The following is a 13,893-nucleotide window of genomic DNA, read 5'->3' on the forward strand; positions in this document are numbered from 1 at the left end:
AGATAGAGGAGGGCAGCTCAGTGACTCTGAGCTGCAGCAGTGATGCCAACCCAGCAGCTAACTTCTCCTGGTTCAAGGTTACTACAGATGATTCCTCCAGAGTGACGGGCCTGGGTCAACAGGTCGTCTTTGATCACATCCACTCTTCAAACACTGGACAATATCTCTGTGAAGCTAAGAATGAGAGAGGGACAGCATCAGAATCCATCTCCATCGATGTGAAGTGTGAGTAAAACACACTATTCAAATACAGAGGAATTATCTAAACCTCGTCTACATGAATCATCCCAAAGGGCAAACATCACTCTCTGCTATTTTTTTATATGAGAGTACTGTTTAAAATGCTAAAGGTTTAACGTCATATGGAGCAGTTCTCTCATATTTAAGATATTTATTCATCATGTATTCAATTCAAAAGCTCTCAAAGCTTTTCTTGTCAATATCGTTAATACTAGTCCACGTTATGTTTATACATGTTTTTGACCTCCAATGTCATGCCATGTCAATGACCTCCAGATGGGCCTAAAAACACATCTGTGTATTCAAGTCCCTCTGGTGAGATAGAGGAGGGCAGCTAGTGACTCTGAGCTGCAGCAGTGATGCCAACCCAGCAGCTGACTTCTCCTGGTTCAAGGACCGTGAAGACTCAGTGGGACAATCAGGACAGGACTACACCATCGCTCATATCTCATCCCAGCATGGAGGAAACTATCACTGCAGAGCGCATAATGGAATCGGACGTCATAATTCCACCTTGTTGTCCATTTATGTGACAGGTAATCGTTCATCTGATAGACCAACACCTTTGATGTATCAAAGGGTCAGGTTTAAGGACTTGAGCACACAGTCTAATACTGGCCTATGGATGTTGCAGGTTCCTCACCATCACCACACACACTAGTTGCTGTAGGAACCGCTGCGGCCTTACTATCCCCCATAGCCCTCCTCGTCTTCCTCTGGATGAGGTATATTCTCTCTCTCCCTTCATTCTTTGACATGGATTTCTCCTGTTGCTTCTTTATCCGTCTGTTCTCTTCCCCAGGAGAAAGAAGGCGTCTACAAAAGCCCAAGAACTGGGAGTGAGGTACCAAGGACAGACACAGGAAGCCATTCAACTATCCCATGATGGAACTAACACACTTTAAGGTGTGTTTTGTGAGAATCTTGTATCTGTTGTTGTCTATTGGGTCTAGAGCCTGTAATAAAGTTAATATATTTTAGGGTTATGATAAGACCTATCTTTTAGCGTCCACCACGAATGACTTCTTAAAAGCAGTGCCAACATTTAAATATTTTTTAACCATTCAGCGAACAAAAGGCAACAGGCTGGTTATCATTTAGGGGGCCACTCAAGGATATGCAGAAGTGTCATCAACACGCCCACTCAAGTGGTGTGAGAAATACAGACTTTCGACTCCTAATTTACATATAAGGTCATTTACATTTCCTACGGAGAAAATACTACCTCAGGGATAGTATTATTCAGGAGATTTTCAGGGTACAAATGTCTGGATATGTTGTTCGCACATACGGCCCATCAGGAGAATATCAGGACTTACACGTATGTGTGAAAGCAGCTAGTGTGTGAGCATTTGATTACATAGTTGTTGTGTTCTTTTTCAGAAAAGGTAGCTTAAACAGGATCGCTTTTAACTCAGTTTATTTGGTAAAGGTTCTGGCCTATTATCTATGAAGCAAAAGGAGAGGAATTGTATATTTCATGTGTGGAGCGACTCCTAGCTGAATATCTTATCAATACGCTGCCCAGGGGTTTCTGTCGTCTGAGTCTGAGGTTAAATAGCAGGTAGGGATGGGCGTCTTCTATGGCTTTAAAAGCCTGCCCCCTCCTTGTATGTGTGATCAGCTGCTGCCCCCTTGTGGCTATGTGCAGGTGTTACAGCTTTTTATTATATGTGCTCGGTCCTGACCCCTGTGGCTATGTGAGGATATTGCATCACATTATAATATAAAATACATTATAATGATTACAGGGGTAATTGTTCAATGAAAAGTGTAGTATACTATGCATGCAAATCAATTATTCAATAGACCTTATTCTATAAACGTCACCGCGTTCGCGGCGGCCATATTGTTGACATAGTTGAGGTAGGCTCTACGCGACAAACTGAGGATTTGAGCCAGCGAAGGAGAGATTTATGGCTGGCTAGAATTAATAGGCGAGACTTCAGCCGACTACTCATAGCGAAGTCTGTTCCCAACATTTCACCACAGGTAACGAGAGAGTTACCTGTGGTAGTAGTTAGAGTTAGATCGGGAGCGTAAACTATGTTCCCCGGTCGCGTTTTTCGTAGGTGGAATCCGGAAAATGTTCAGCCTCAAGCGCTAGGATTGGACAGACAGCCTGTCAGGCAAACTCACACGCTGACTCCTAACCCTAAACCTAACCGTAACCCTAATATTCATTCTTCCGGATTCCACCTACGAAAAACACCGGTCACATACAAAGCGGGGAACATAGGGATGACCCCGTTAGATCGGTCTAGCGCACAGTCTATACATTATTTTATCACAGGGAGTAAGTTGTAACGTTACGATGGATGGTTTCCATTTGATAACGTGCGAACGAAGCCATAATATTGATAACTCAGAACGACAGCTCACTTCACTCAGTTCAGACAACTCACTCTCAATCAGTGTCATGTCAACAAAATGGCCGCGGCGACGTAAAAAGGGGCGTGCGAATACCCTCTATATATTTTACTGTTATTCAGGACTCAAAGTGCGTTGACATTTTAAAAATGCATGGCAACTTCTATTGGTTAGTTAAAAATAATAATAACAAACAGCTTCTTCTGAAATTGAAAATTGTGTTCATTTACAGAAGCACCTTAGTGAAATAAACTGTAGTAACAACAGCTAAGGCAGCAACCTACCTAACTATAGTGAAATGAAGCAGGGCTTGTGTGTGGTGGGGGGGGGGGGGGGGGCAAGATGAAATCTTGAAATCTCATTTTCAAGATTTCTGGCCAAGACAGGCAGCAGTCGCCTACAGTCACACAGTCATACACACCAAAATTTATTAAAATAAAATTGTCGTGTTTTAAACACTATTTAAGTTCTAACTGTTTAAGAGGAACTTGAAGCGCACACGGCAGACTCATGACTTAGTATAATTAAGCAATAGATCACGACAGGCTGTGGTATACGCTCATTATACCACAGTTAAGGGGCGTTGTCCGTCCCGACGCGCAGCGGAGGGGCGGCGACCCCCTTCACTGTGGTATAATGACTGTATATCACTGACTGAAGTGATCTATTGCTTTTATAAAACGGTTACGTAAATATGGCGAAATGAAAGTCATAGACACCCTCAATTTTGAAAAAGCTAGAAAGTCGGAAAAGCATTTTTTTTAACGAATACAAAAAAGTAGTCCCTCCTGGCTGCCGGCAAAGTGTACGGCGGTTGCTATGCAACACACTGTAGCGTCCTTCAGAGAGAAGGCTAGGCTACAGACGGTAGCTTGGTTCGCCGGCAATTTAGCCTTCTATCGAGTTCACTCGAACTCGATAGTAGGCTAAATTGCCGACCGTGTGCCTATTGCTTTACAACATTTCCACCCTCTCCAGCAATCAACATGTTTTTAGGCTTCAGTGAACTATGCTATCGCTTTTATATATACATAAACAACAGTTAGAGTTAGGCGCGGAGTGATACTGAACTCTGTAAACTGAACGGGCGTCATAGCTGTGTGTATACGCTCAATATACAACGGTTGGGAACCAATCAGATCACTTGATTTAGGCCCCCCGTTTTATAATTATTTATAACCAGGTAACCAATAGCGTGAAGCTATCCAGGCAGAGCAGAGTACCAAGAGATATATATATATAAGGCAGAATCGCCACCAGGGGGACCCCTGGTGGCGATTCTGCCTTATATACTTTACAGGACAACCAATAGATGACCACCTTATTAAGTACCAATCATATTGAACATACATAACTGATCTACCACACTGGTTAATTCTGTGTTGGGAACACCACAAAAACAACTAAAACAGTCGGCAGGGGGGATATCAATATCATTTCTTGAGGCTCAAGGATGAGATTACAGGTACAGTACAGGTCTGTACCTGTACTGTTATTACTGTAAAGCAGCTTTATATGACAGCATTGGAGTCCAAGACAAATTTCCTTCAAGGACAATAAAGTGTATCTTATCTTATTATAAAATTTGAGCAACAAAGTGTAAAGACATTTCGGAAGGCTCAAGGAGGAGAGTAATATTACATTTTAGCAACAAAGTGTAGTCTTGTGGTTGACTCTATAGACATAATTCATCATACTGTGTTATTGACATGTTTTCGTTCTGCGCTACAGGGACGCTCGTTAAGATAGCGCGACTTGTTTGATATGCCGGTCGGAGCATGTTTGAATAAAAAAAAAATGATATGATAAAATAAACAACACTCTGTTTCGTTGTCGATGTGACAAATTGTGTTGACTACTTTTATCGTAATTTCTACAGTCTATAGCAGAACGTCTTACCTGGGAGAGAGTGTCAACGGCGGGGCCGTTAAAACAGTGGGAAGGGGGAGGGGAGATATCAATATCATAAGGCATTGCGGACTTGCCTCCTCAAGGAGGCGAGTAATATTTAAGAAATAAATAGTTAAGTATAAAGTGTAGTCTATAATAGACATAACGTCTCAGCTGGGAGAGTGTATCGACGTCGGGGCTGTTATCTCGACTTGCCGTAGTCTTGCAACTTCTGCGTCCACGTGCGCGTGTGTGTGGTGTTGCGCGCGTGCTTGTGTGTGTGTGTGTGTGTGCTGTATGTGTGTGTATGTGGTGTGTGTGTACGTAAGTGCAGTGTGTGCGTGCTGTGTGTGTGTGTGTGTGTGTGTGTGTGTGAGCTGCGGAATGCTTGTTACATGCGCACTTGACCAAGTGTGGAGGAGCAACTTGTCCGACAGGCCCGCTATTCTGGTAGTTAGATCATTATGACGATCTTATTTGCAAGCTATGACTCATAGTCTTGAATAGAATTACAAGAAACCTCATCCTTTGACTCTCTCCTACTCGATGCCGTGGTGGACGAAGACCTCTTTTAGGATTTCCATGCAGTACAGGACATCTTTACATCCCCTACGTCGTTGAAAAGGGAGTGGGGGGAGGGGGGAGGATTCAGTTGGTTGCATTCTGCAGCCCCGACGCTAGGTGCCAATAAATCCTGCACATTTAATGACACCATATTCAATGGGAGTTCTATTTTATATGAATCAAGGCAAAACAGACTGACAAACAGGGGGCTGGAAAGACTTCTGCCAGTGAGAATGAGGAGACAGCGATGGAGGAAGTGATGTCAATGATTGAATTAGTCCTACCAGCTCACCATTCCTTGCAGTGATGAGGAGGAGGAATCATTTCAAAGAAGGACGAAGACGAAGGGAGGCCCACAGCCTCCTCCATGACGGTCATTAGTCTCCTCCAAGGGTCTCTCAACCAGAAGTGCATGAAGCCTTTTAAAAGGCTTTTCTAATGGACCTTTCTGTCTCTCCCTCTCTCCCTGTCAGTCTCTTCCTGTTCCTGTGTATGACAACGTCTTAGCTGGGACCAATCGCTTGGTTCCTTCAGCACAGAGTGAACCAATAGAACAGCAGGGTGACCTTCAATTCAATTCATAAAAGCTTTATTGGCATGAGAAACAAACGATAACATTGCTAAAGCAGGTGAAAAATGACGAGGTCAGAATATTGACTCTTTTTCTCTTCTGATATCATGAGAAGCTCATTCATTTCTCAATACCATTTCTCAAAATGCTATTTAATGAATTAAATACATTTCATTCATGTAGTTTACTTTCATTTGATTCCAAAAGGTTTCCAGACTACGAGTCTGAACTTCCTGTTTCGGAGAAGTCCAACCCGCTGACGCGTGACATCGACCAGGCCTCAGCCAATCACGTGGTTAGGCTGCTGAGAGCCTGCGACGCAGAGATACTCCAGGATGAGAGGAAGCCCTTTTAAGGTCATGTCAGAGGTCACTATTCATACATTCAAACAACAACACAGCGCACTTGTCTATTGTGCTATGGTTCTGTTATAAGTTAGCTTTCTGTGTATTTGTTAACATGGACAGATATATAAATCTTTATCATCATTAAACAAGTGATCATAGTATGAGGGAATGTCGTTGAAATCGTACAATACAAGCTGGTACGTCTGTGGTTACAAGAACACAACATGTTGTACCACATTATCTATCGTAGACGCCCTGAATGTTTTGTTTGATTAGTTTTTCTCCTCAAAGCAAACATACGTCTCATCTCACACTAAAGAATGTGTTAAATGTCAACCCCAGACCTGCTGAGAAACCAGCGGACTTCACAATGGTGACTTTACTGCTCATAATTGTTTATTTTGTATTCCTTCAAAACAGAAACTTCTCAGCGACAGTGTGATGAAAACCTTGCTGGCGGTCGCAGTGAAGGCGGCAGACATCCTCAAGGTCTGTTGAGGCCTGACAAATGTCTCCCTCTGTCCGACCGCCTGTCCGTCCGTCCGTCTCTGTTGGAGAATAAACGGTAGAGCTGTGTCATTGTGATTCCGCCACCAGGGAGCGCCAGACAGCCTTGTTGTACTGAGCGGCTGTGGGACGTCTGGTCGACTGGCTTTCCTCGTAGCGGTAAAATCCACTTTGTAATACCGCGTATAAGTTACACTAATATATAGTACAACTTATAGTTCCATTTATTTTTATTAGGTTTGGAGTTAAGTCAGAATGGTTGCATTAAAATAGACTTCACTGGCAATGAGTAGTAATTCTAAATTCAATATACATACATATATTATATTAGCCTATGCAAGCAGCTTGGTTAGGTAAAAAAAAAAAGTGTAGATAAGTTCATGTGTGTATTGTATGGTAATTTGTGTGTGTGTGTGCGTGTGCGTGCGTGTGCGTGTGTGTTTGTGTGTGTGTGTGTGTGTGTGTGTGTGTGTGTGTGTGTGTGTGTGACACCTCGGTCAGACACACTTCAACCAGCTGTTGAGGACAGCGGGTCAGAGTCCCGTCTTCGTGGACCTGACTGCAGGGGAGGACACGTGAGTCCAGCTCCTACTGTTATATAACAGCGCTGGAGATGAGCTGAGATCCTCACTGTGCTTATGGGACAATAAGATCAGCTGAGTGGAAGGACACAGCTGCAGTGCAGTGGTTGAGATGGAAACACTGTCAGAAAATGTTCCTCAAAGGACCTGATGGTCTGTCTCTCTCCTTCATCAATCTAAATCCTGAATCCAAATGTTTCATCTTAAGATAAATCGTATATATAAATCAAAATCTTTAAATATAAATATAAATCTTAAATCCTAAATCTAGATCCTGAATCTAAATCTATATTTGATATCTAAATCTTAATCCTATGTCTTAATCTAAATCCTGAATCTAGATCTAAATCTAGATCCATACAACAGATATGCTAATTCTCCTCCATATACTAATGAGTTGTGACTCCTCACCAGTCGTGTTTGGAGGCATCAGGTGCGTTGGGCAGCAGTTAACCCTGTTTGACATCTTGCTCATATAAATCTGGACAATTGGAGACTTCTGATGGTTTAGCGTTAATATACAACCAGGCCCGGTTCTACGGGGGTGCATAAGCATGCATTGCACCCCCCAAAAAATTGTTTGCACCCTCAATTGAAAAAAGGAATAAGATAAAATAAGAATAAAAAAGATTTTTATTTTTTTTTATAAATATGATTTAAAAAAAAAATACTTGCTCACAAAACAAATTGTAATCAAACTTGTGACAATTTCCATTAAATACCGTTGTTTGCTGCATTTATTTTGTTCATTAAACCGATAAGAACGTTATTATTATTGTGACAGGTGCGCGTGAACTGCGCCCCGTCCGGCGGCGCGCACGTCAGTGACATTAAACTTCTTCGGCAGCAACAATTAGGCATTTACAATGGATATCCGAAAATAAAAAAGAACACCGCAGAAGAATCCAATACATCAGACAGTATAACCGTTGTGAACACTAGCACTAGCAACGCTAGCTCAATCCTGCCCGACTCGCTGCCTTTGCCGGCGCCGCTCTCACTCCCGGACAAGCAACCATTATTAATTCATTCTCATATCCAAAGCTTGGATATCAATAAGCTAATGTTGCAGCTGAAATGTTCTCCACATCACAAGACATGATGTGATACCATCTTTTAAGCACAGTAAATGTTTTTGTCCCAACATGTCAGTAGAACTACCCAGAAGTGCTTGTCAATCTACTGGTACCGTAGAAAGGCCTGTGTAAAAAGCGAAGTCTGAACTGAAGCTGGGTAGCTGGGTTTACTATAGTACTGGTGCACCCCCTATAATCTCAGATGCACCCCAAGGCATTCTGTTCTGGAACCGGGCCTGTATACAACGTGCAGCTAAAACTAACAGTGGCTCTGCAGGTCTGACCTACAGACAGACAGACAGACAGGCAGGCAGGCAGGCAGACAGACAGACAGACAGACAGGCAGGCAGACAGGCAGGCAGACAGACAGAAACATATTCTCACCCTCCGAAATATGATTTGGTTTTATTCATATTTCTATTTAGGATTTATATTTAGATGAACGATTTATATTTAAATATAAAATGTAGATTTAGATATAGGATTTAGACTTAGCATTTATATTTATATTTAGGATTTAGATTTAGATATGAAGGTTTAGATATAAGATTTAGTTTCAGATTTAGCATTTAGATTTAAATATAGGATTTAGATTTAACCTCTAGTTCGACTTGTATATTAGTGACAGAGGGACATGTAAAGTGCAGTGCGGTTTGGAGGGTGTTTATTTGATCAATCTGGAAGAAGTGAAGCAGAGCTCGAGTTAAATCTGGAACAAGTGAAGCACGTTTTAACAAACGGCCCCCGTACCTCCTCCTGTACCTCCTCCTGTACCTCCTCCTCCTGTACCTCCTCCTGTACCTCCTCCTCCTGTACCTCCTCCTCCTGTACCTCCTCCTGTACCTCCTCCTCCTGTACCTCCTCCTGTACCTCCTCCTGTACCTCCTCCTCCTGTACCTCCTCCTGTACCTCCTCCTCCTGTACCTCCTCCTGTACCTCCTCCTCCTGTACCTCCTCCTCCTGTACCTCCTCCTGTACCTCCTCCTGTACCTCCTCCTCCTGTACCTCCTCCTCCTGTACCTCCTCCTGTACCTCCTCCTGTTCCTCCTCCTGTACCTCCTCCCTGTACCTCCTCCTGTACCTCCTCCTCCTGTACCTCCTCCTGTACCTCCTCCTCCTGTACCTCCTCCCTGTACCTCCTCCTGTACCTCCTCCTGTACCTCCTCCTCCTGTACCTCCTCCTGTACCTCCTCCCTGTACCTCCTCCTGTACCTCCTCCTGTACCTCCTCCTGTACCTCCTCCTGTACCTCCTCCTCCTGTACCTCCTCCTGTACCTCCTCCTGTACCTCCTCCTCTCTCCCCTTGTGAAGACAAAGTGCTTTTCTCAGGTCAGGCCTCATTAGAGGACTTCTTGCTCAAGGACGCTTACAGGGGGACTATATTAGGGGTTCAAACCCACAACCTTTCATCTGGCAGTCAAGCATCCTGAAGCTAGACTGTCCTGTACTGTGTGGCAGTTGAACCAGCAACCTTTCTCCTGTGTTCCCTAGAGCCCTGCTCTCCTCCCAGGAAGCCCCAGAGGACGACGCCCAACTGGGCATGCTCAGTCTGCAGAAGGTAAGGAGGGCGAGAGACAAGGAGATACAGTGAGAGAGAGAGAGAGAGAGAGAGACATTGTGTTTGAACCTCTGCCTATCAAATCCATGTTTCATTATAATCTCTGACTATGATCTCTGCAGCTCTGCGAGGGGAAGAGGCGGGTCCTCTTTATCAGCGTTTCCTGTGGCCTTTCGGTGCGTCTGCATTCCCTCAATTCTGTTTGAAAAAGACACAGGGCAATATTTAGACCTTTCCCCAATATTACAAACCCATCACGTGTGTGTGTGTTTGTGTCTGTGTGTGTGTGTGTGTGTGTGTGTGTGTGTGAGTGTGTGTGTTTGTGTGTGTTTGTGTTTATCTGTTGTCCAAAAATGCAAACTTTGAACAAGCATATCTCGTAAACGTTTTAACTTACAGACATGAAACTTTGTTCACACATGCATATCGTCATGCTGAATAAATATGCCTCAAGAAACTATGACTTCTGGTGAACAGATTTGTGGCCGTCTTGAATTTTGTTAAAAACACTAAATTCCCTAAGGATCCCAGGTTTTTTAACTTTGACAAAAATCCTTTAGCCCATATCATCTATGCCCCAATGTCATCAATCTGACCAAAAGATTAGTCTGTACAATCAATTTTAAAGCACCCATGAGCCATTGACTTCTAAAAGGGGTGTGGTCTAAACCGCAGAAAGACTTAAATGCTCATTTCATGTCAAAATTGACTCCTATGATCTTGACTCCAATACAAAAGTTGTTCAGAACATAATCACATAATTTAACTTAAGACGTGGCATCGAGAAGGGCGTGGCCTGTAACTAAAATCACCACAGTTCATAGACGGAATGTTTGATTTGTGCGAGACCGACTTAGTGGCTGTTGGGGACCAAAGTTCCAACTGCTCAAGTAAGATGAAGTCAATTGATAAAACAACATGGCCGCCAGAGGCTCAAAGTCGTACAAATTTAACTTAATGCCAAAAGGCGGGGTTAACTTAACCCAATCATCATCAAATTGAAAATGCAGATTTTGGACGGCCATATTTTCTGACCCCTTTCTTCTACAGTCATGAAATCCTGTAGACATTTGTTTCTCTAAATGTTGAGCACATGTTCCTAGGAAACCAAGAACCTGTAACAAAATGGTGGCTGGATGTCCAAATTAGCCCCATCAATGTTAGGTGACTAAAGGCGGGGTTAACTTGAGTCAATCATCTCACAAAATAAGTACTTAAAGAAGCATAGGTCAAGGTTAACCTGGCTAAAGTTCATCCAAATAGGACCATTGGGGGCGCTACAGCAACTAATTGAAAACTTTAAAGACTTATAACTCCTCAGCCTTTTGTTGTACGGTCATGAAGTTTGTTCGCCTATCACCAGATCCAAGCTGAAGTTATTCCATAACTGTCAGTTATGTTATTTTTAAGGTGTGTCAAGGAAATGGTTCCAAGGGACGGTTGATAGTTGCTTCCAAAGAAGTACCTTTACATTCCACCTATGATTTCATTAGCCAAACATATTACTTACTTCCTGATGAACAGGTTGGTTGCTCTTAGTAAGCAGAGAACCATTCTGCCCCAGCCATTGCCAATTTAGCCCACAATGATATGTTTTTGCTTGTTCTCTACCTGGTAGGATATTTTAAACTTCGAACTCTCCAACCCAATGTGTTACAACTATCACTTATCGAAACAGTTGAGCAAATCTTTACGGTTAGAAACTCCAGAATACGCTGATCATCCTGATCAACTTTGGATCAGTTTTTCCCAAAAACACTAACCAGTGTTGCAAGATTGGGCTGTTCCCCTCCCAACTGGGCTACTTTTCATCACTTTAGGCTGGAACAGTTAGCATTGGGCGGGTACATACAGTTTGGGCTGGTTTTGAAAAAAAAGTGTTAGTGAGATATAGCGAAGTGCCTTGTGTACAACCACCTAACTTAATAGTTATTACGATAATTTGGTCGCATTCAGGTGTTTATTTTGCTCACGCATTGGCCTTTTACATGCCTATTTTGTGTGCAATGTATTAATGTCAGCTCATTGGTGTAAGACACATTTCCTGCTGCTGTCAGTGTGTTCTTTACACAGACCTTGTGAGGTGTGCGTGCGTGTGTGTGTGTGAGAGATAGATGAGAGTTTCCTTGTATACCACATGAGGTCATTGTTAATAATTAGGTTACGGCAACACCATTGTTGTGCATGAACCGTCTGAATGTGTGTATGCATGGTAGTAAGTCATAAATCTCCCAGGATTATTGCTTGGCTGACTGTCAGTTATGTTCTTTGTAAGGTGTGGCGAGGAAAGTACCTGTACATTCCACCTATGATTGCTTTTGTTATGTTTATAACTTCAGGATTCCTGATGGACAGGTTGGTTGCTTTTAGTAAGCAGAGAACCATTCTGCCAGCCTAGAAATCTAGACGCCCCTAGCGGCAGCACATTTAATTTGCAGGGTGCCAGGGGTCGTCTAGCAACTCAGGCTTAACATAACAACGACTGCATTGCGACGGTTCCATGTGAAGTCCGTGCGGTCAATCATCACCAAACTTGTGTACTTATTTGTCAGGGTCTTATGGTCTGTGTCACGGTCTTAATGGTCTATCAGGGTCTTATGGTCTGTGTCATGGTCTTAATGGTCTATCAGGGTCTTATGGTCTGTGTCACGGTCTTAATGATCTATCAGGGTCTTAATGGTCTAACAGGGTCTTATTGGTTGGATTTAGGCTTGGCACCCGTAAAATGCTGCTTGCAGCTTTAATTGTTAGTTTTATGATTATTCCGCCACGTTTGACTTACACAGCCTAAACCACTCGCACGCTTTTTATGAAACTTACTACAGCTGTAGAGGCTGAGTCAAGATTAACAGAGAGCAAATATCACACTGATTGGCGTAAAGGTGGCGCTATAGCAACAGTCCAAAAATCCAAAATTCCAAAAAATCCACCTATGATTGCTTTGGCTACGTTTATAACTTCAGGATTCCTGATGGACAGGTTGGAACCACGTGACCCGCACTGAGAGGCTCCTCCGTCTCTCTGAGCGTCAGATCGGTTCAGTTCTGAACTTCCTCATCTGAGCGGTCTGTCGCAGCCAGCAGCTCTTCTTTCTCCGCTTTTAAAACCTTTCACCTGATTAACTTGTTTTATCAACACTTTAACCTCCGTTTCTTCACTTACATTTATACTTTTATAACTTCATACCGTATGGACGCGTTTTAATCACGGAGTAGATAAGGTAAGATAAGATAAGATAAGACAGTTTACTACCGTTTATATTGTCTTTAGGTTACTGGTATATAATAATAACCAGTTTACTACCGTTTATATTGTCTTTAGGTTACTGGTATATAATAATGACCAGTTTACTACTGTTTATATTGTCTTTAGGTTACTGGTATATAATAATGACCAGTTTACTACCGTTTATATTGTCTTTAGGTTACTGGTATATAATAATGACCAGTTTACTACCGTTTATATTGTCTTTAGGTTACTGGTATATAATAATGACCAGTTTACTACCGTTTATATTGTCTTTAGGTTACTGGTATATAATAATAACCAGTTTACTACCGTTTATATTGTCTTTAGGTTACTGGTATATAATAATAAGTTTACTGTAGAGAATACATCGTTAGTTCATGTTTTACTGCTTTACTGACCTGTGGTAAATTCAACATTGCATTCAATATTCAAGTGATTTGTTTGTCTTGATGCTCAGAATGAAGAGAAGGACGTGACAGAAGTCCTTTCAATGTGCTGATATTTAAAAGGTTTAATATTTGTGCGTATTGACTGGGGATTGACAGTTTTATAGATCCTATAGTAGCCTGTTGCTGGACTGTACCACTTTCACAGGGGGGTTCCTGTGGGTCTAGACTCGATTCCTATGGCTTAAACCACAGCTGGAGCCAGAGAGAGAGCCTGGAGGGAGAGAGAGAGACCCGTTGGTCATAAGAGGATACCCTATCGATGTGTTGAGCTTCACCAGTTGATTTATATGGAATCTGTGGTTCAGTAAAGTGGCAGAATTCAGACTTTGTTCCAGTGGAGAAATGATTCTAACGTTCTTCACTTTTAATTGTACCACAATGCATTTATTAAGTCTATTGTGTATCTTTTTTGTGCAGTAGTTTAAGCACAGTTACAGTCTCCAAAGTGTTTCATTCTCATCTCTCAGTTCTCATGTGCTGTACACATCTGT

General features: G+C 42.5%; 1 protein-coding gene across 1 annotated transcript in view; it reads left to right on the top strand.

The window, feature by feature from the left end:
* The first annotated feature begins 729 nt into the window (after positions 1–729).
* The window catches only part of LOC311373399 (uncharacterized protein), a 36,574-nt gene continuing 23,410 nt past the window's right edge, over positions 730–13,893 (top strand). The window contains exons 1-8 of the mRNA XM_084490189.1: positions 730–776; positions 875–965; positions 1,043–1,146; positions 5,538–5,708; positions 5,843–6,003; positions 6,403–6,471; positions 6,580–6,648; positions 9,638–9,704. Of these exons, the coding sequence (XP_084346315.1) occupies positions 5,971–6,003; positions 6,403–6,471; positions 6,580–6,648; positions 9,638–9,704 (238 nt within the window). The 5' untranslated portion in view covers positions 730–776; positions 875–965; positions 1,043–1,146; positions 5,538–5,708; positions 5,843–5,970. The remainder of the gene's footprint in view (positions 777–874; positions 966–1,042; positions 1,147–5,537; positions 5,709–5,842; positions 6,004–6,402; positions 6,472–6,579; positions 6,649–9,637; positions 9,705–13,893) is intronic.

Source organism: Micromesistius poutassou (assembly GCF_964030765.1).
Source record: "Micromesistius poutassou genome assembly, contig: SCAFFOLD_2291, whole genome shotgun sequence".
In the NCBI taxonomy this organism is placed as follows: Eukaryota; Metazoa; Chordata; class Actinopteri; order Gadiformes; family Gadidae; genus Micromesistius; species Micromesistius poutassou.